At 45.8% G+C, this 22,012-nt stretch overlaps 1 protein-coding gene across 2 annotated transcripts in view; it reads left to right on the top strand.

Annotated features, from left to right (window-relative positions):
- The first annotated feature begins 1,056 nt into the window (after nucleotides 1–1,056).
- SH2D4B (SH2 domain containing 4B) overlaps nucleotides 1,057–22,012 on the top strand; it is a 62,742-nt gene continuing 41,786 nt past the window's right edge. The window contains exons 1-3 of one of the 2 annotated variants that reach the window (XM_032595226.1): nucleotides 1,057–1,336; nucleotides 2,697–2,844; nucleotides 17,272–17,419. In XM_032595226.1, coding sequence (XP_032451117.1) covers nucleotides 1,236–1,336; nucleotides 2,697–2,844; nucleotides 17,272–17,419 — 397 coding nt within the window. In that variant the 5' untranslated portion in view covers nucleotides 1,057–1,235. The remainder of the gene's footprint in view (nucleotides 1,337–2,696; nucleotides 2,845–17,271; nucleotides 17,420–22,012) is intronic. The other variant, XM_032595225.1, reaches the window with a different exon arrangement.

Raw genomic sequence — 22,012 nt, 5'->3', positions numbered from 1 at the left:
AAGCTTGTCCAGGCCACATGGAAGCTGCCCATCCGAAGGGTCTGGTGTCCCCTAGGAATGGGCCCACCATGCTGAGTCAAAGACTGGGGCCACCTCTGGGAAGCACGGCCATGGGCAAACACAAGAGCACAGGGACTGTACTGTTTGCTCAGTTATGCTGTCTGTAGTTGGATGTCTGCGGAGTACATTCTCATGGCCACCTGTACCTTAGGTCACTTTATTCACCTTAGAAGTTTTATTAGGCTCTGTCATGCAAAACTTAAAAAAAAAAAAAAATCCCATCTCTTGTAATTTGGGCCCTAGAAAGAGGTGGCTTTTCCAATCCTACAAAGTCCCAAATTTCTATATTCTCTCTATTCTCTTTCATTTTGATTTGCTAAGCACTCAATCCTTTCTTGAACTCCTTTCTTTCTCTTAACACCTTGCTGAACACAGCTGCTAGCAACCAACACCTGCTCTCAATGTTCTGTTTTCTAGCGTCTTCCTTAGAGTGGCAAGGTCAGAAGGTACGAGGGTCTGCCTTTCCAGTTGCAGCATCTGACAATTTGATCAAGTGTTTTGCCCTTGCATATCATGGATCTCTGGCCATCCATTCAGCCTGCTGCTGAATGCCAGCAACCTGCTAAGGCAATGGCATTACATAGTTTACATTTCTGTGTCAGCACTACCCCGCTTTGGGGACAGATTTGCATTTTAGTCACGGGAATCGATGGGGTCTGTTGCCGCCGGCAAACCAAGAAATCTCAGTGGCTTAAAACAACACGGGTTTATTTCTTCCTCACGTTACAGGCTGATGTGGGTCAGGGGCCTAGCGTCTTCATCTTACAACACTATCTCCGTTCCCCGTTTCCAGCCAGTGGACGGGAGGGAGAGAGAGGAAGGACTGGTGCGCTGTCTGCTGAAGATCTCAGAGGGCCTCGGCCTCCAACACCAGTTCCAGCCTTGGGCACCGGCTTTGGCAGCTGTGATGCTCCCCAGAAGGGGCGGGAGGGAGAGAGGGAGGTGGCATTGCACTCGGGCCGGCCGGTATCTCTCTGGAATGCCTTTGTTGATGACACTGCTCTGTAGAGAGGTGTGAAGGTTGTGCTCCGTCGGCCAACCTAGCTCATCCCGTACTAATTGGGACTCAGACCTGTTTCTTCTTCCTTCCTGGTGCCTCCTTCTGCTGTGAGGCAGCGAGTGACAAGCACATCCAGTGGCTCCTGGGGGCAGATGGTGAAGTCTGGGTCTGGATCATGGGAGAAGGCCCTGGCGACAAGCCCTATGAAGAGATCTCTGAGGAGCTGATTGCGGAGAGGGCGCGGCTGCAGGCACAGAGGGAGGCCGAAGAGCTCTGGTGAGAGGTGCAGACGGGTACCGGGTCGGGTCTGAACACAGAGCCTACGGTGGGTCCAAGCCGCAGGACGCTAGGTTGTGGGTGGGAGGGGGGAGGTGCCAGGCAGCTGGCTGGCCGTTTTCTTAGCTCAGCTAAGATTAGGGGACCAAAGCACCAGTCTTCCATCAGGTAGGTCTGGTGGGTTCAAATCCCGGCTCCACCAGTTACTTGTAAGCTGATGTGGGGTCTCAGTTTTCACATCTGTGGTTCGGGCATAACAACACCCTTTCCGTCTGGACATAGATTGGATTCACTGCGATGATACAGATGGCATGCTTTTCCTCTATTCCTCGTGGAGTTGTCCCTGGGACAGCAGAGGAGTTTGGGTTCACGTTTGTGGCTGCTTGTTCCTCTTCACCGTACCTGCCTTTCTCACACAAGGTGCATAGTTGAGCCCCCAGTGAGACTTGGAGTCAGACTTCTTTCATAAGCAACTTTTAACTTTTATTTTTTCGGAAATCCATATGAAGTTGACTTCAACATTCCCCTACCCCCCCTATAAAATAAGTGACAATATTTTATTTTATTTTTAAGTATTTATTTATTTATTCATTCATTCATTTACTTAATATATGTATGTATTTATTTTTGAGAGAGAGAGAGCACAAGCACAAGCGGGGGAGGGCAGAGAGAGAGAGGGTCAGAGGATCTGAAGCGGGCTCTGCGCACACAGCAGAGAGCCCGGGGTGGGGCTCGAACTCACGAACCGTGAGATCGTGCCCGGAGCCGAAAGCAGACGCTTAACCAACTGAGTCACCCAGGCTCCCCTTAATAACAATATTTTGGTTGTAAAATTGTAGCAACAACTCAACGCCCACCGCCTGAGATAATCACGGTGAGCATTTAGGCAGCACGTGCTTTATAAACTGCTTTATTCACACCTTGATAAATTGATTAATATAGATTCACAGTGTTATTTAAGACTACTATATAGTATCCTATTACATGAGAAACCCAATTTATTGGCCCTGTTGATGGACATTTAGGTTGTTCGCCGTTTGTTATGTTATAAAAATTCTCTGATGAACATCTTCTACCTACATCTTTGTAAACTTGAGTGAGATATAGGATTTCTGAGTCTTTTTTTTTTTTTTTTTTTTTTTTTTATCCCTGGCTTCCTGACAATTCTGTTGATTGACACTCCCTTCCAGGAGGGTGACTGTTTCTCTCCAACTTGGCAACATTGAGTTTTGCTGACCTTAGATCGTTGTCATTCTGATGGACCCAGAAATATTGCTCATAGTTTTTATTTGAAGCTCTGTGTTTACGTGGTCCTTCAGTCTCCTGCATGAGCTTATATCTGCTGGTGTTTTATTGGAAGGAGACAGAAGGAGGCAGAAATCACCAAGAAGTTTCGGGATGCACTGGCCAATGAGAAAGCCCGGATCCTGGCGGAGAAGTGGAAAGTGGAGACGGAAGACCGTAAGGCTGCCAAAGTCCTGGAGGAGCGCATCCATGAGGAATTCAAGGTGAGGCCGTGCGTGGAACGTGTGTGTGGCCACCTATGCGGGCTCCCAGGCTACTGGCGCCCACCTCTGGTTTGAGCATTGGTTGGCACTGAACAGAAATCTCACATGTCTGAGCAGGAAGGAATTTGACACAACAGTTGGGCCAAGTCACTTCTCACTGGACAGATGAGGAAACTGAGGGTTAGACAGAGGAAGAGATTTGCCAAGGACAAGTAGCTGGGGACCGAGCCAGGATCAGAACTCAGACCTTCTGCCTCCCAAATGAAGGGTCCTGCAAAGAGACCTAGAAAGTGTTGAGTTTGTGGTCAGACCAGCCTGGCATCCAGTTCCAGTTCTACTGGTTAGTGCTGCATGACCTTGGGAAGCTGGCTGAACTTCTCTGAGCCTTCACTTTCTTGTTTATAATATTAGGGTAATAACAACACCCAACTTGAGATTTTTGGAGGATGTAAGGATATGAAAAATGCACATTTTCTGGCCCCGGACAGAAAATTGTTGGGAACCTTGCATACCTATTCATGCTGGGAAAGCTCAGTGCCAGTAAAGGAGATTTACTGCTCTAGTAAGAAGTTAAGATTGCCTGAAAAAAATTTTTTTTCCTGGTCCCTATTTTGCGTTTTTTCCCCCTACAGGAATAATACATTTTGGGGGTGAGGGTAGAAAACTCAAAAATACATATAAGTGAAAAGAAGAAAATAATAATCTGCTGAATCCTATTAATGATATTATTTTATAAATTGTATATTCATGGAATGTGTACATTTAAACATTTTAAAAGTATTTTTTCCTATAATGACTAGATAGAACAATGGCCCCTTAAGATCATTTATGTTGCAAATATTCTTCTCAGTGTTATTTTTTCTTAATTGTGGTTATAGTGCTTTCGGACGTACAGAAGATTACAAGTTTTATTAGCCAACTATATCAATCTTTTTTTTTTAATGTTTATTTATTTTTGAGAGAGAGAGAGCACGAGTGGGGAAGGAGTAGAGAGAGAGGGAGACACAGAATCCGAAGCAGGCTCCAGGCTCTGAGCCGTCAGCACAGAGTCCGATGTGGGGCTCGAACTCACAAACTGCGAGATTGTGACCTGAGCCGAAGCCAGACGCTCAACTGACTGAGCCACCCAGGCGCCCCTATATAACCTTTCAAAAATTATTGTTACATGCTAAGAAAGATCTGTGCCACTACAAGCTTATAAAACACGAATCTACGTTGTTTTCTATGTCTTTCATGATTTTATTTCTTTGCACTTAATTTCCCTCCACTTTAATTTTTTTCTTTTAAGGTTTGTTCATTTCTCAGAGACAGAGACAGAACGTGAGCGGGGGGGGGGGGGCAGAGAGAGAGAGGGAGACAGAATCAGAAGCAGGCTCCAGGCTCTGAGCTGTCAGCACAGAGCCCGACACGGAGCTTGAACCCACAAACCTCGAGATCATGAGCTGAGCCAAAGTCAGACGCTTAACCGGCTGAGCCACCCAGGTGCCCCAATTTCCCTCCACCTTAGAGTGTGGTATGATATAGGGCTAGAACTTTGTTTTTCTTCCAAATAGTTAGCAAATTGTCCCATCATCATTTATTATATTATCTCCCTTCTTTTAGTGCACTCGCTGCCTTGATTCTTCTTACCTACCTTTGGATCTCTTCATGGGTTCTTCTTCATTGATTACTCCTGAACCAGATTCACTTATTTAATTATTGTCACTTTTAAAATGAAGTTTAACATCTGCTATCAGGGAAGAACCTATCCTTGCTCTTCATTTTCAAAATGTCCTTGGCTAATTTTAGTCATTCTTGGCCCACTAGAGATACATCTGAATCATCATGTCGCCGTCCTCCTCCCCGAAACAACAAAAAAACACATGGTGATTTTCATTGGAATTACATCCGCATTAGAGATGTATTTCTCATGCAGTCTTCTTTTTCAGGGTGTGGTGTCTTCTTCCTGTTACTCAAAGCTTCTTTTTGTCTTTGATAAAAATTTTTGAAACACCTCTCTATGCACCGTCCACCCAATCCCAAACATGCACAATAACTTATAAATACGCATGGTGCCTCCGTCTTTTGGAACTGGGCGAAGTTTATTGTTTTATTTAAATGCTCCACATTTCTTTTCTACGTAAACCTTAGGTTGAATATTTTTTGTTGCTATCGTGAAGAAGATTGTTCTCATTACTTTAAAACCTATTGCAATTGCTGCTTATATATTTACATTGCTATTGATCTTATTTAATTTTCCCTTGCGTTATATATACATTTTTAGGAGATTCATTTACTCTCAAAACATACGATTTATTTATTTATTTTTATTTTATTTTATTTTATTTAAAAAAAAATTTTTTTTCAACGTTTATTTATTTTTGGGACAGAGAGAGACAGAGCATGAACGGGGGAGGGGCAGAGAGAGAGGGAGACACAGAATCGGAAACAGGCTCCAGGCTCTGAGCCATCAGCCCAGAGCCTGACGCGGGGCTCGAACTCACAGACCGCGAGATCGTGACCTGGCTGAAGTCGGACGCTTAACCGACTGCGCCACCCAGGCGCCCCTCAAAACATACGATTTAAAAGCAATTTCAGACTTGCAGCAACATTGAGAGAAAAAAACAAATGTTCGTGTGTTCTTCCCTGAAATTCACCAGTTATTGATGCCTTGTCCAATTTTCATTCTCCTTCCTCCTCTTCCTCTATATCTGTATCTATCTATACGCAGACATATATATACACACACATATCTACGTATGTACATTTTTATTGCTACTGCTAAATTGTTTCGCTAAACAATTTGAACGGAAGCTGTAAGACATCATATCCTCCAGCCCAGGGGTTAGCAAACTATTTTCGGTAAAGGTGCAGATAGCTAATATTTTAGGCTTTGTCGGCCGCACCGTCTCTGTCACAACTCCTCAACCAGGCCATTGTAGCACAAACACGGCTACAGACAATATGTAAGCAAATGGGGGTGACTGTCCTTTAACAAGACTTTATTTTAAATAACAGGGGGCAGATCTGGGAGCCTTAGTCTGCTGACTCCTGATCACACACTATGTACTTCAGCGCGCCTCTGCCATGACTGAGTACCTTTGCCCCTGGGTAGCCAGGACAATCCTGATCGCACCTGTTGAAATGAACAATAATTCCATGATAGTATCCATAATCCAGTCAATCCATAGTGGAGAGATGTTCAGTTTGTATCGTTGGATTTTGCTTTTGGTTGTTTAAGTCTGCTGGGGAAGAAAACCAATACTTTCTGTGTATCTCTAACAGCAAGAATCACATGTTCTAGTCTCTGGCCCCCCTCCTTCCCAGAGGTGGGCTGAGTCCCAGATACTGGGAGGGTGGCTCCTTGGAGCTGGGGTCCTGGGGTTCATTTATTTCACAAAGAGATTCCAGAGGGAATGAGTTCTCAGAGATTTTCGGGTTGAACTTCTCCTTGAGAACTTCAGTGAGAGAGAGAGAGAGATGATACGTTGTGGGGTGCTCTGTGTGGACGTTCATGGTGGGCTCAGTAAAGCCATGAGGTTCACTAAGGAACCCAAACGCAGACTTTTGGTGTTATTTCCAAAGAAGGCCATGGTAATTATATGTTTGTTTTTGTTTTAAGAATTAACTTGCTGAATGTGAATGTTTACACGTCAGTACTCACATTCTGATTCTGATTTGGCATATCTGCATTTTGAAAAGCCTCAGACTTGCAGGTTGTATCTGTGAGGCCCTGGTGGGGCTCATCAGGGCAATGTCTGACAGGAACACCAGCACATGGACTCTGGAGTGGGAAGGGCCAGGTTTATGAACTAGGATATTTCCTGTCAGAGCTGTCTGTAAGCGAGCTACCCTTGTATTGTGATGAGATCTTCATTGCAGGAACCGCTTACCATGGGCTGAAATGGTATCTGAAAAGTTTCTGTGGTGGATTAAATATGGCCGGTGGCAAGTTCTTTGCCATGTCTCTCTTTGAGACTGCTCTTCCCTTGAGTCTGCCCTGGCCTTGTGACTAGCTTTGATCGGTAGAGTGCAGTAGAAATGACTCTGTGTAACATTTGGGGACAGGATACAGGAGATTTGTAGCTTCGGCCCCTCTTGCGATGCTCACTTTTGGAAGCTGCCCCCATGAGAAGCCCTATGACCTTAACCCATCACTCTGTAAGGAAACCCAGGCAAGCCAGGCAGAGAGAAAGGGGCTGTGTGAGGGAGCACTGAGTCATCAGACACGTGAGTGGAATCTTCTTGGTTCTTCCAGTGAATGACCCCAACCAAATGATTGGCCTCGGATGCCTCGGATTAACCTATGGAACCACAGGCAAATAAGATTGTTGTTGTTTTAAGCCATTATGTTTTCTGGTAGTTTGTTACTTGGTAATAGACAAGCGGATCAGTTTCGCCAAAGGGATTTCCGCACCGGATTAGAGATTGGCTTAGATAATTTTTATTGTGTCTTTCAACAACCAAGACTCTAACCTGACGTGAGGCTCGCATGCAGGCATACGCCAACAACGTTCGTTTAATTTCATACATTTTTCCCCCTTTCCCTGAGAACCTGAGTGCAGGTTGTTTGGGGGAAGTGATGGTGGTAGTTATAAACTCCCTCCTCTCCTCAAGCGTAGCGGGTGCCAGGGGAGAGAGAGAGATAACTCCGGGAGTAACCTTCAGCCCCCACCACGCCTGGGGGACTATGATGGAGCTCAATGGAGCACCTGTACGTGTCAGGGTGTGAGCAGAGATGGGAAATGGACAGGAGATATGTGGAATCCTGAATGGTCTGCTGGTGGGAGAGGAAAAAGTGATGGGGGAAGCCAGACAGGGATCTGGCAAGGTAGGCTGTGGAGCCCTTGGGTGCTACCACAAAGAGGCAGACAGTTCCCTGCGGGCAGAGCGGAGCTGTGAGGATCTCGAAGCAGAGGGACATGGCCAGATCAAGTTCAGTGAGAGTAACTGGTGATGATGGTTATGATTCAAGTGCTGAAGGCATGGCGAGAGGGAGAGGCCAGTGGTCCAAGTGGGAACTGCTGAGTGTGACTATGGTGAGATTCAGGGGGATGGACACAGAGAAACGGAGGTGAAATCGGCAAGGCTTGGCATCAGTTAAATGCCGGGATGGGGGGAACCCAAAGAGCAAAGACATCAGAGCCCCAGGCTGAGGAGTAGGGACAGGGTGCCACCCTGTTGCTATGGAGATCTGGGAAGGCAGAGAAGGCTTGGGGGAAGAGAATGTGCTTGGGCTGGCTGGGCCAATGTAGTTCTCTAGAAGGGGAACTTGGGGTGGGGGCTGGAAGAGAGGGGAGACGCTGGATGGGAAGCCTGCTGGTGGAGGGGGGCTGGCTGGGCTCACTTCCGGCTACCGGTGTGGAGGATGCAGGCAGGTTCTTGAAATCCTCCTGCTTATAGGACAGATAATAGCGAACATTCCTTTGAGAAAATGGGGAGGAAAAAAATCCCAGAATCTTGTGTCAGGTTAAAGAGGGAACTTCAAAATAGAAGATACAGACAGCTGGAAACCTGTTTTTAAAAACCATTCTGTTGTGGCTGGCACCATTGGAATGCAATTTACAATGCATATGAAAATGTTCCTTTAGTAAAAAAGGGGATCAGGAGGCCAGATATAATTTGCATATTTTCTCTGCTTTCTTAACTCATAAAACTGCTTTTGGCTGCTTCTGTCTCTGCTTAAGACCGCAGAACACGGACAATAAGGCTCCTTCTCTCTCACTCTTAGTCTCCCTCCCCTCCCGCCTCCTGCCAGGGTTCCTGATAAGGAACAGGCACGGGTTGATAGAGTTAGGCTGCCCTTTAATTTTTTTTTCCATTTTCTATTCAAGGCCACTCACGCTCTTTGTTTTTTCTTTCTCCTTTAAGGTTGTAGTTCATTTTGGCCCTTCGTGACATCTTGTATGACTACAGAAACTATCCCCACCTTATTTCCAAAAGGATTATATAAATGGTGGGGACACTTTCCACTTTTCAATTTTCTCTAGAAAATTGTAGACTTTATCTGAGTTTCTCTTGGACAAGGCTGGCATCAACAGGACAACATGATATAGTTTACGCTTCGCCTTTCAACAATCATCACAAGCCCTGTCTTACCTTCACTTGTTCACTTGCTCCTCCAGTCAGTGTTTATGGAGCACCTGCTATCTGCCAGGCTCTGTGCTGGGGGCTGTCAATGGGGGAATAAATGATACAGGCCTGGCCCTGCCCTTTTGGTGTACCTCATCTCGAAAAGCATGATGGTATTATTTGGGCCAGATGAACAACTAAAGGGTTTGGGACAGCCCTCCCGCCCCTGGAATGTGCCACCTTGGCATGTGGACTATTTTGAGCTGAAGGCAATTGAGACCCTGAGGTCTCAGGAGAAACTATCGTCCCTCCCTCCAACCACATAGAAGAATCTCAGTGGGGGCTGTTTTCCAGAATGAGGGTTATTAACAGTGATAAATTTTATCTGAGTGACCCATCTGTATGGCAGGGCAGACATCTAATTGCCAAACAGCTGCTCATCTCTTTATCACCCTGTGAGGTGCATTCTTTTCTTTTGAAGTCCCAGACCCCTATCGCCTCTCCTAAGCTCAGGATGACACAGATCCCTCATTTTGCCTGATGGTCTTTGGAATTTCCCTATCTGTGTGCTTTCCTTGTATATCTGTTTATTAAATCTGATTTTCTCCTGTTAATCTGTCTCACGTCAGTCTGATTCTTAGTGCCGCAGGAAGGATCCTTGAAGGGGACAGGACTGCTTGCTCCCCAACACAACAAAAGCGACTATGCCTTCCAGAAAAGCATCTGTCTCGGTGACATTTTCCATCGGGGTGGGGCGGACCCGGGCCTCTGGGGGCTCCTGTGGTGTGCTGTTACTGATGGGTTATCAGGAGAAGGGGGATTGAATAAGCCGGACGGCTCAGAGGGCTTTGGGCCTGCCAGAAAAAGGCATCCATTCCTAATGTGGAAGGGAGTGTTTTCATAGTCGCCTTTTGGCTGCCTTGGCCTGTGGCTGCTAAATTTAAAGATAGACTTTTCACTGGGGCTCATGGAGGAGCCGAAGGATTCTGAAAGCAGCCCCAAACAGGGAGAGCTTTTCAGACAATTTCAGCTGTGAGGGGTGAGTCATTTCAGCAAGACCCTGGAGGGAAGGATGCAGTGCTCTTTATCTGTAGGTGCAAAATGTTTCCTTTTGTTGTCCCCATCCCTGTGAGAAGCTTGTCTTTGTCACAGTAAGTGGCCAGTTATTTTCCTTGGAGATGGAGGCTGTTTTCCGACTCCCAGTCTGTTGTTCATTCGTGGGAGGATTGAGTGAACAGTGGCACTGCCGTTTATTTATGTATTTATTTATTTGCTGGTAATTATCACCCCCCCCCCTTTACTGAGCTACAATGTACAAAGAAAAATTGTATATATTTGAGATGTGCAATGTTTTGGTGTATGCATACATTGTGAAATGATTACCATAATCAAGAAAATGAACGCGTCTCTCACCTTACCTGGTTACCGTTTTCGTGTGTGGTGAGAACACTTAACATCTGCTCTCTTAGCAGATTTCAAGTATACAGTATAGTATTAACTATAGGTACCATGCTGTACATTGTATTTCCAGAATTTATTCATCCTGCATCACTGAAACTTTGTAGCTTTTCACCAAACACAATCTAGTGTCTGTTGACCAATGAATGGATAAAATGTGATATATATACATAATGTATATGTGTACATATATATGTGTATGTAATGTGTGTGTGTATATATATATATATATATAATATGATGGAATATTATTCAGTCTTAATAAAGAAGGAAACCCTGCCATTTGTGACAACATGGATGAACTTGGAGGACGTCAGGCCAAGCATCAGTCATGACCCTTCTCTGGGGTGCAGTCTCTTTGTTATGGGCCTCATATGTTGACGGCCTAACTTCCACCATCACAGAATGTAAGTGTATGTAGAGGTAAGGTCTTTAGAAAGGTCATAGGTTAAGATGAGGTCTTCAGGGTGGGCCCTAATCCAGTATGACTGGTGCCCTTATAAGAAGAGGAAATTTGGACACAGACATGTGTGCCCACAGAAGACAGGGCATGTGAGACACAGGGAGAAGATGGTCCATCTAGAAGGCAAGGAGAGAAGCCTCAGAAGAAACCAGCCCTGCCCACGCCTTGATCTCGGACGAATGGGTGTTCTAATTGATGAGTTATGGCCTCTGTAGCTCATAAGTGTCTGTTGTTTAAGCCTCCTGGTTTGTAGTACTTCGCTATGGGAGCCCAAGCAAGCCAATACACTCCTTGTCTGTATCAGAAAGTAGGACCAGGAGGCTGAAGCCCCTCTGACTCTGACAGGTCTTGGCTGACTGTATTTTCCCTAAGACCTGCTCCCGCCTGGAAGACCTGACGTGGGCAGGTGCTGGATCTGAAGTGTCTGGGTGGACGCCATTTTGGCTGGCGCTCTGTGTGTTGGGTGATGTGACCTCCTTGGTCAGAGGTGGGGGGGCCCTGTGGGGGCACAGGAAACCTGCTGTGTACACTGTAATGCTGTGCCCACGTGGGGCTGATTTTTGCTCTGCTGACATGCTGGTGATTGCCGAAGGGGAGTTTTTTTCATGGCTTTGAGCTAAAACCCCGCTTGTTCTGCTTTGGAGCCAGGCCGACTTTGGTTCCAGTTTTGTATCCATCACCAATTCTTGACTCTAGCATTTCTCACCTGAGGCTATTTCCCTCCTGACCCCACACTCCCCTCCACCTGTTGATCCCTGTCTCTGCTCGTCTGCAGATGTCCTTAAAGGGCTGCCTGCGGTCATTCCACTCCCTCCCCTCAGTCGCCTGGATGGCTGCCTTCCCCTCCCCTTACCTTGGCCGCTTTCGCTCTCCCATCACATCCTGTGGCCACCACCCGCCTTCCCTTGTCGCTTCTCTGTCCTTATCTTCTGTGCTGTCTCGATGTCTCTGGGCCTGCAGCTCAGTTTACCACTCCCTTTTACTTGAAATGTTCTCTTCTATTGGCTTCTCCAACAGACATCGCCCCTTCTGGGTTTTTAGCTTATCTGTTGGCCTTCCTTCTCAGCCTCCTTTCCTGGCTCCAGCTCTTTCTCTCAAGTTTTAAATGGTGGAGTGGCCCAAGACACTCTGGTTGTTCTCTCTCCCTCTCTCTCTTTTTGACTGTTATTATCGAAGTGTAATTGATGTACAGTGTTAGTTTCAGGTGTGCAACATACTGATTTGACCATTCTATGCATTACGCAACGCTCACCTCGATAAGCGTGGTCACCATCCGTCACCATGCAACATTATTACGGTTTTATTGACTATATTCCCTACGCTGTACTTTCATCTCTGTGATTTATCTCTGGTTGCTTTCTTTTGATCTGCATTCTTTCTCTCAGGGATAGCATTAGGTCCTGTGGCTGAGACACTTCATCCCTCTGCAGATGGCTTCTCAGCCAATATCTTCAGCTGAACTTGCCCTGAAGCCCAGGCACACGCATCCTGCTGCTAACGGCAGGCCTCTGGGGACGTCAGATGGCTTCTCGAACTCATCAAAGATAGCATTTTCACTTTTCTTCTTTCAAACACGGTAGATGATTCTGTACTCAAACATGGCAAACCCATTTGCAATGCTGGCCCTATTGTGTGTGTGGTTTTTCTCTGCCCGGAAATTTCTTTTCCCCAGTACTTACTTACCAATATTCTTCCTTATTGTTCGGTTATCAGATCACATTGTCCCTCCTAGGAGGGCTTCTGGTCACACAGCCTAAAGTAGCTTCCTAAATTCTGTCACTTACCCTGTTTTAATTCTTTGCACACTGTTTATTATTCTCTGGCATTTCCTGATTTTTATTTGTCTGGTGTGTTTCATGCACTGGAAGGTGAGCTCTGAGGGTGGGGCCTGTGTGCGTCATGCCCATGGCTGTGTCCCCAGAGCCCACAGCCCGATGCCGGCCTGAGCCTCTAGGTGCTTTGTGTTTGGTGAGTGACTACATGAAGCCACTTGCCTTCTTTAGCCCTAATTCCCAACTCTTGAGAGTGGCTCATTTGGAAGTGGAAATTTTATTCTTTAGGATTAAAAAATGGATTTGAATTAGTGGAAAAACCTTAATCTATACCATTTCAGAAGAAACAAAAAACTTTGTCTTTATTAAATGAGGGATTAAAACTCAGTTATCTTTTTTTTTTTTCTCTTGTTGATCCATTAAAATAGTAGCAAAGGACCGAGAAAGTTCTAAAGCACAAGGAGATAGAAGACGAGAAGAGAGAACAGATGAGAAAATATTCACCAGAGTTTGGTTGCCGGGAGGGGGAAGTGGGGAGGGGTTCAGTGGGGCGCCTGCAGGAAGAGGGTGAGTAGGTGAGCTGTATTGGTCTGGTCCAGACGGGCTCAGGACCCGGAGGCACCAGGGACTATGGCGAGGGGAGCTCAGACTGGCTCAGTTTCTCTGTGGTGTGGCTGGACCCCCGTGTCCCCATTTTCATCCATTTCTTCCAGGCTGCTACATCCCTCTCTCCAAGCGGAAGGAGATGGGGCGCTGGCAGGGGTCCAGAGCTCAGTGTGTCAGGCAGAGTGGAGAGAGCAGGCCCGGGGCAGATGGGAAACGGTAAAGGTCTGAACACGTGCAGTGGGACCTGCAGCCAGGGTTCCCCTAGGATGCACAGGGCCGCAGGTATTTCTGCATGGTGTCTTTGTTTATAATAAATTATTAACTTGAGCCACATAAAATCAGCCTGTTAGGTCTGTTCTGGTGACCTAATCGCATGCGATCCTGTGATGAAAATATGGTGCTGCGGGCACCTGGGTGGCTCAGTCAATTAAGTGTCCAACTCTTGATTTTGGCTAAAGTCATGATCTCACAGTTCGCGGGATCAAGCCCCACATCCGGCTCTGTACTGACAGTGCAGAGCCTGCTTGGAATTCTCCTCTCTCTCTGCCCCTCCTTCTCTCTTACTCTCTCTCTCAAAAAAAATAAATAAACATTAAAAAAAAAAAAAGAAAATACCATGCTAGCTGGCAGGTTTCATCTTCTTGCCAGGTTACCCTCCTGGAACCATGGCCTGGCCATCAGGCTCCAGGATGACTCCATAAATGAATCCTGGAGCCCCTATGGGGCATATGGTTAACACCTTTCATGAAGGAAGGGTCAGAGAGCACCGAGGGGGAGAAACGGAGACTAGGGCTCATGCAGGAGCCGATCTGGACTTGGAGTACCTTACCTGGATTCCACTGCTGCAGTGGGGGGGACCTGAGAGGGATGTTTGCAAAGAAGACATTTCAAAGCATGGTGTTCCTATGAAATGTGAGGTGTAGGCTATGGGTTCTGCTTGCTAGGGTCTAAGGGCTGTCCTGCCTGCAGCCTGCCTCCCCCACAGACTTCTGGTATGCTGGTGGTCAGACATCACTCAGATAGGATAATCTCCGAGAAAGGACTTCTAGATACTTGAGCGTTCCCCAGCGAAATGGCTGATTCCTTGTCCATTCATCCTAGAGTGGAGCCCACCTCTCAAAGAAGTCCTGTCTATATACTCTGAGTCTCTGTGTAGTTATTTTCTCTATTGAATATGAATAGGCAGCCAGGAAACATCAGACATCTGAGGAAAGCCTCCAACACGAATGACAAGCATCACATAAAACACACTTTAAGAAAATAAAAAAACAAAAAACAGAGGAAATAGATCTAAATCAGAATATAGGGGAGAAAAAGCTCTAACATCCTCAGAGATGAAACATTACACTCATAACAGGGATGAAACCAGAACAGGGTGCAATGAAGCCAAAAAGAACGACCAACGAATAAGAAGGAGGGCTTGGGGATTACAAATGCAGTGCTTGAAATAAAAAATGTAGTAGCAGATTTAGACAAGAAAGTCAGTGAAATCAACCAGGAAGTAGAACAGCAAAGACAGGAGATGGAAAATAAGAGAGAAATGATAAGGCACCAAGAGGATCAAGTCAAGGAGTCCAGCATTTGACAAACAGGAGTTCTAGAAAGAAAAACAGTGAGAGGAGAAGAAATTATCCAAGAAATTCTAAGCCAAGGTGTATTAGACTGGAAAGATCTGAGACTTCAGGCAGAAAGTTACCTGAGTGCCTGGCACAGTCAATGAAAGAAAATCGCCACCAAGGCACATCATGTAACTACGTTCAGAATGTCAGCGATAAAGAGAAAAATTAATATCTCATGCAGAAGATTGAGAATCCGAGTGGCAGTCCTGGTTGCTAGGAGGTAAAGTCTTCTAAATTTTGCTTTAGGAAAATGATTTTTAATTAAATTCTATGCTCAGCCAAATGAGCTGTTATATCTGAGGGCAGCATATAGATGTTTTCAGCTAAGACTCAGTGAGTGTCTCTCTGTGCGTCCATAGCTGACAAGTCCTGTTGCTGCCAAATGATGAAGGGGCCAGAAAAAGAACAAGGAACAAAGAAACAAGAGCTTCAACTCAGGGAGGGCTGAGAAATGAGTCCCTGGTGGGTGGACAGACAGGAGACTCCGGTAACAACCAGTTGAGTTGGGAGAAAAAGGGAGGCTGGCATCTGGGGGCAGTGATGATCCTGGAAAAATAATAACTGCTGTTTATCTGTTATAATAATAAGCACAGTGGGGCACCTGGGTGGCTCAGTTGGATAAGCGTCTGGCTTCGGCTCAGGTCATGATCTCACGGTTCGTGAGTTCAAGCCCCGCATCGGGCCCTCTGCTGTCAGCAAAGAGCCTGCTTCAGATCCTCTGTCCCTCTCTCTCTCTCTCTCTCTCTCTCTGCCCCTCCCCAACTAGTGCTCTCTCTCTCTCTGTCTCAAATAAATAAACATTTAAAAAAAATCTTTAAGAAATAATAAACACAGAGAAAGATCTACCACAGGTCTTAGAGAAGTTTGGGAAAACTCAATATTCAACTTCAGGATAAAACAATTATAAACTCAGGAAAGAAACAGCCATCATACTACCATGTTTTACTAAATATAAGATGCCATTATTAGTTAAGTAACGACTTGTCAATCATCATTTTAGGAAGAAAGAAAAAACCGTTGCCCATGAAAAAGGCAGATTGTAGGTTGTGAGACATATACCCACGTTTCAGAGATTGTGTTAGAAGGCTAAAGGACATCACAGCGCCCCACTCTGGCTTTGCGGTGAGCCATATTTAGTCTGACTCCTTGATTTCACCACAGAGAGCGATGTCGACATTGCGAGGATGAAGAGAGGGAAAGTTCGGGTGTGTACCTGTGTGAGAAACATTAGTGCTAAATAGTCATGAAGCAAAAATGAAAGGCAGTAGTTTAATGCCTAGAATTGATACATCAAAATATTAGCCGCATTAGGCAGATGGAGATGTAACCACACGAGCAGCCAAAATAAGGGAGAATGGTGGCCTCTGGGCACTGGGGAAGGGTGGGGTAGGTTGGGGTGAAGTGGTTTGGAGACTTGCCGGTTTTTATTGTATTAAAAAAAATTTTTTTTAATGTATATTTGAGAGAGAGAGAGAGAGAGAGAGAGAGAGAGAGAGAGAAAGGACAAAGACAGCTTGAGAGGGGGAGGGGCAAAGAGACCAAGACAGAATCCGGAGCAGGCTCCAGGCTCGTAGCTGTGAGCTATCAGCACAGAGCCGGATGCAGGACTCGAACCCACAAGCAATGGGATCATGACCTGAGCCGAAGTCATATGCTTAACCAACTGAGCCACCCCCAGGCGCCCTGAGACTTGGTGGTTTTATTCCATTTATGTATGTATGTATGTTTATTTTTGAAAGACAGAGAGAGACAGAGTGTGAGCAGAGGAGGGGAGAGAGAGAGAGAGGGAGACACAGACTTCGAAGCAGGCTCCAGGCTCTGAGCTGTCAGCACAGAGACTAAGGTGGGGATTGAACTCAGAAACCGTGACATCATGACCCTAGTGGAAGTCAGATGCTTAACCGACTGAGCCACCCAGGCACCCCATAGACTGGCTGGTTTTTTAAATGAGCCTTTGGCATATAATGCACGTTTGACCAAAGGTAGAGGAAAATACACACACACACACACACACACACACACACACACAGCTCTTTTGGAGATTAAAAGAGGGACAACAACAATTGCAGAAGTGGGGCAACCCTGCTTGTCTCTGAAATACCTTATTCGGACATAAGGTTAGGACATGGTCCTATCCTGCTTCACTGGCCCCCAGGAAGACGGGTACTTACTCGCCTTCCCCCCAACAATGCAAGATGGCCCAGCGTCCCCCTTTCTTTGCAGAAAGCTTTAGAGTCTACACATTGTTCCATGTGTTTTTACCCATTTGATCCTTCCCGCTGCCTGGATTAGGCCTAACGAACTGTTGCCATTTCTGCGTCAGAGCCGGAAACTGAGCCACCGCCACCTGCCGGGCCGGCCCACCCCGCCCCGCTGCGCGACGGCTCAGCCCTGCTCAGCCGCACAGGGGCGCTTCTCTCTCGTGACCTCACGCCCCTCTGTCCCCATGATATTTTAGAGGAAAGAGGAAGAGGAGCGGAAGCGGGGAGAGGAGCAGATTCGCCTCCAGGAAGAGCAGAGGGCGAAGGAACTCTACTGGACCCTGAAGCAGGCCCAGCTGCAGAGCCACGCCAGCGAGAAGGAGGAGCGCGAGTGGGAGGAGCAGCGTGAGTACTCGGGCCTGCCTCCCCGCCCACCCACCTCCCAGTTGTGTCTGTGCCCCGTCCTCCTTCCGGTTCGCTCGCGCGCGCGCGGCCCACACGCCTTTAGCCGGGGCCACCCACGCGCGGCCCTGCCGAGGACCCAGAGGGTAAGGGCTCTCTGCCTAGGGGGGAGATTTCTTACACTAAAAAACGAAACCCTACATTTACTGAGCTACCAGTACTTCACTGGCCAAGCCCTGGGCATCCAGAAATGAGGGTTCATGGTGCTTATCTTGGAGGGACTCATGGGCCAGACTCACAGGCGACGGGCTTGGAGGGAGAAAGTAGCACGTACTGCTGGAACAGAGTGGCGATCCTGGCGGGCTTCCAGACGCAGCATTACGGAGTGGAGCTTGATGGGGGGCACAGGAACAACTGAGGCAAACAAGTGGAGGAGGGAGAGGGCGCAGGAGATGGAGACCCCAGCAGGTGTAAAGGCATGGTGACCGGAGTGTGGGGTGCTCAGGAGGGTGGAGATGTACGGGGGTGGCGAAAAGGCTTGGAGGCTGTCGGTGGCAAGAAGTTAGGTGGGAGAGGGAAGGCGGGACCAGATTTGCAAGGTGGTGTTTCAGTATGTGCTCGCGGTTCGTTTGAATCAGGTCTGGTGTCACATGCAGATGTGGAGATGTGGATCTTGCAGGAGGAAGTTTTTACTCGAGGGGGCGGGGCTACGTGGGGAAGGCCTGGGGCCAGTCAGGAGGTGGTGGGAGCCAGGGGACAGTGTGGGCCAGAGCCTTTGCTGTGGTTTGCTTGGGAAAGGGAGGGCCAGGCAGGGTAAGCATGTTTAGGATTGGCGGGCTTGAATAATTTCTGCAGTCTCTGGGGCATAGGGGCTGTCTCTGGTTGCCTGACACCTGGCCCTGGGGTGATGGGGGCGTGTGGATAGTGACCCAGAGTATAAGAACTAGATAAAGGAAATGGTTGGGATGTAGGTTTTTGATTGGCTGGTTTACAAATCACTGATTGTGATTGTGATTTGATTGGCTGGTTTACAAAGGCACACTTGCACGTGAGCCCTTTAGTATCTTTGGGACTTGGCTAACTCTGGGAGGGGCAGTCTCTCTGGGCTCAGGTGTGAAAACATCAAAAACTATGGAAAATAAAAAGGCATGGTTCATGCAGATGGACAGTGGGAAGCATCCCGAAGTGGGCTTGGGAGTGAGAGGGAGGAGGCGGCTGTTGCCGGGGTACACGTTAGAGATGATTGGAACCAGGGCCGCAGCAGGGAGAGCGGAGATGTGGGGTGACTTCTGCTCGCCAGCCCTCTGGTCCTCAAGCTTTTCTCAACCACATGCCAGAGTCCTCAAACAGACCTTAAAAAAATTGAAATACAATTCACATGACATAAAATTCACCATCCTAAGGTGTACAATTCAGTGGCTTTTAGTATACTCGCTACGTTGTGCAGCCTTCACCACTATTAGTTTCAGAACATTTCGTCACTGCAAAGAGAAACTCTGTACACATTGGTTATTCCTTCTCTTGTCATGCCTCTGGAAACCACTGATGTAATTTCTGTCCTTATTGCCTTCGCCTATTACAGATATTTCATATGAATTGAATCATGCGTTGCGTGGCCTTCTGTGTCGGACCTCTTTCATTCAGCATGCTTTCAAGTCCAGCCATGTTGTAGTTTGGGTCAGTACTTCATTCCTTTTTGTGGTGGAATAAAATTTGAATGTAGGCATGTGCCACCATGTTGTTTATCCATTTGTTAGCTGATGGACCTTTGGGTTGTTTCTACTTTTTGGCTATTATGAATAATGTTGCTGTGAACATTGGTGGGTTTTTGTGTGCACATATTTTTCCGTTCTCTTGGGAGTGGAATTTCTAGGTCATATGGTAACTATGTTTAGCATTTAGAGTAACTGCCATACTGTTTTCCAAAGTGACTGTACCGTTTTACATTTCCACAAGCAGTATATGAGGGTGCTAGTTTCTTCCCATCTTTGCCAATGCTTGGTATCTTTTGTCTTTTTTCTTTTTTTAAACGTTTATTCATTTTTTTTAAATTTTTAATGTTTATTTATTTTTGAGAGAGAGTGAGTGCTGGGGAAGGGCATAGAGAGAGGGAGACACAGAATCCGAGGCAGGGTCCAGGCTCCAAGCTGTCAGCCCAGAGCCCGATGTGGGACTTGAACTCACAAACTACGAGATCATGACCTGAGCCAAAGTCGGACACTTAACCGAGTGAGCCAGCCAGATGTCCCCGTTTATTTATTTTTTGAGAGACAGAGCATGAATGGGGCAGGGTGGGGGGCAGAGAGAGAGGGAGACACTGAATCTGAAGCAGGCTCCAGGCTCTGAGCGGTCAATGCAGAGCCTGACGCGGGGCTCGAACTCACAAACCATGAGATCATGACCTGAGACGAAGTCGCCTGCTTAACTGAGGCACCTAGGCACTCCTGGTCTTTTTGATAATAGACATTCTAACAGGTGTGAGGTGACACCTCACTGTGTCATTTGATTTGCATTTCCCTGGTGATTAATGATGTCGAGCACTTTTTCATGTACCTGTTGGCCATCTGAATATCTTTTTGAAAAAAATATCTGTTCAGGTCCTTTGCCTATTTTTAAATTGGGTTATTTGTTTTGGCTAATCGAGTTGCATGGGTTCCTATATATCTTGGATATTAACCCCTTATTAGGTATGTGGTTTACAAAGATTTTTGCCTATTCCACAGGCTGCCTTTTAATTTTGTTGATGGCTTCCTTTGCTGTGCAGAAGCTTTCGAATGGATGTAATCCCACCTGTTTAATTTTGCTTTTGGTGTCATATCCAAAATATCATCGCCAAGACCAATGTCAAGGAACTTTTTTCCTAGGTTTTCTTCCAGGTGTTTTACAGTTTCAGGTCTTACATTTAAGCTTTTAATCCATTTTGAGGTGATTTTTGTGTATGCTGTGAGATAAAGGTTCAATTTCATTCTTTTCTAGTAGCTGTCCACTTTTCCCTGCACCTTTTATTAAAGAGACTATCCTTGCCCATTATGGATTCTTAGTGCCTTTGTTGAAAATTAGTTGAGTATATATACATAAGTTTATTTGTGAACTCTACATTCTTTTCCATTGGCCTGTGTGTCTTTTTATGTCAGTACTGTACTGTTTTGATTACTATAGCTTTGTAATATAATTTGAAATCATGAAGTGAGATACTTCTGGCTTTGTTCTTCTTGCTGAAGATTGCTTTAGCTATTGAAATCTTTTGTGGTTCCATACGAATTTTAGGATTATTTTTTTCTATTTCTGTGAAAAATGCCATTGGAATTTTAATAGGGATTGTTTTGAATCTGTACATTGCTTTGAGTAGTATATTTATTTTAACAATATTAATTCTTCCAGTCTATGAACACAGGATAAGTCTTTCCATTTGTTTGTGTCTTCTTCAATTTCTTTCCTCAATGTCATATAGTTTTTAGTGTACAGGTCTTTTGCCTCCTTCATTAAATTTATTTCTAGTATTTTGTTCTTTTTTTTTTATTTCCAAGCTTTTATTTAAATTCCAGTTAGTTAACATATAGTGTAATATTAGTTTCAGGTGTAGAATTTAGTGATTCATCACTTACATACAACACCCAGTGCTGATCCCAACAAGTGCCCTCCTTAATCCCCATTGCCTGTTTCATGCACCCTGATGCTATTGTACATGGGGTTGTTTTATTATTATTTTTTTGCTGATTCACTGTTAGTGCATAGAAACACAACTGACATTTGTATGTTGATTTTGTATCCTGCCATTTTAATTTGTTTATTAGTTCTAACAATTTTTGGGTAAAATTATTAGGGTTTTCTATGTGCAAGGTCATGCCACCTGCAAACAGAGATAGTTTTACTTCTTCCTTTCTGATTTGGATGCCTTTTATTATTTTTTTCTTGCCTAATTATTCTGGCTAGAACTTCCAGCATTATGGTGAATAAAAGTGGTGACAGTGAGCATTCTTGTCTTGCTTCTGATCTTAGAGCAAAAGCTTTCAACCATACACTGGGGCTTATGAGGTTAGTTATGGGCTTGTCATATATGGCTTTTATTATGAGGTACATTCTTTCTATCCCCAATTTCTTGAGAGTGTTTATCATGAAAAGATGCTGAGTTTTGTGAAATGCATTTTCTGCATCTACTGAGATGATCATGTGATTTTTATTCTTTTTGTTACTGTGGTGTGTCAGAGTTATTGATTTGCTGCTATTGAGCCATCCTTGCATCCCAGAATATATCCCACTTGATCGCGGTGTATAGAGCATTTGGAAAGGCCTCCATGGAGGAAATGGCATTTGGTTTGGGAAAAACCGAGAGGTAAAGAAGGCAGGGAAGGGCATCACAGCAGAGGGAGCAGCACTGAGCAAAAGCAAGGTCATCATCGTGTGCATAGGGCATGGCACATGTTCCGAATCGGCTGCAGCCTGGGGTTCCTGGTGAACAATGACGAGAATGAGGCTAGAAAGGGAAGATAGGCAAGAGCTAAAGAACAATTCATTTAGATTCAGAACGGAAGAAGAGAGGGGAGAAACAAGAAGGCGGGACAAAGGTTTATACTGAAAATATGGTGAACAGTTACA

Source organism: Lynx canadensis, chromosome D2 (genome assembly GCF_007474595.2).
Source record: "Lynx canadensis isolate LIC74 chromosome D2, mLynCan4.pri.v2, whole genome shotgun sequence".
Taxonomy (NCBI): domain Eukaryota; kingdom Metazoa; phylum Chordata; class Mammalia; order Carnivora; family Felidae; genus Lynx; species Lynx canadensis.
This window is presented reverse-complemented; position numbering and strand designations above follow the sequence as displayed.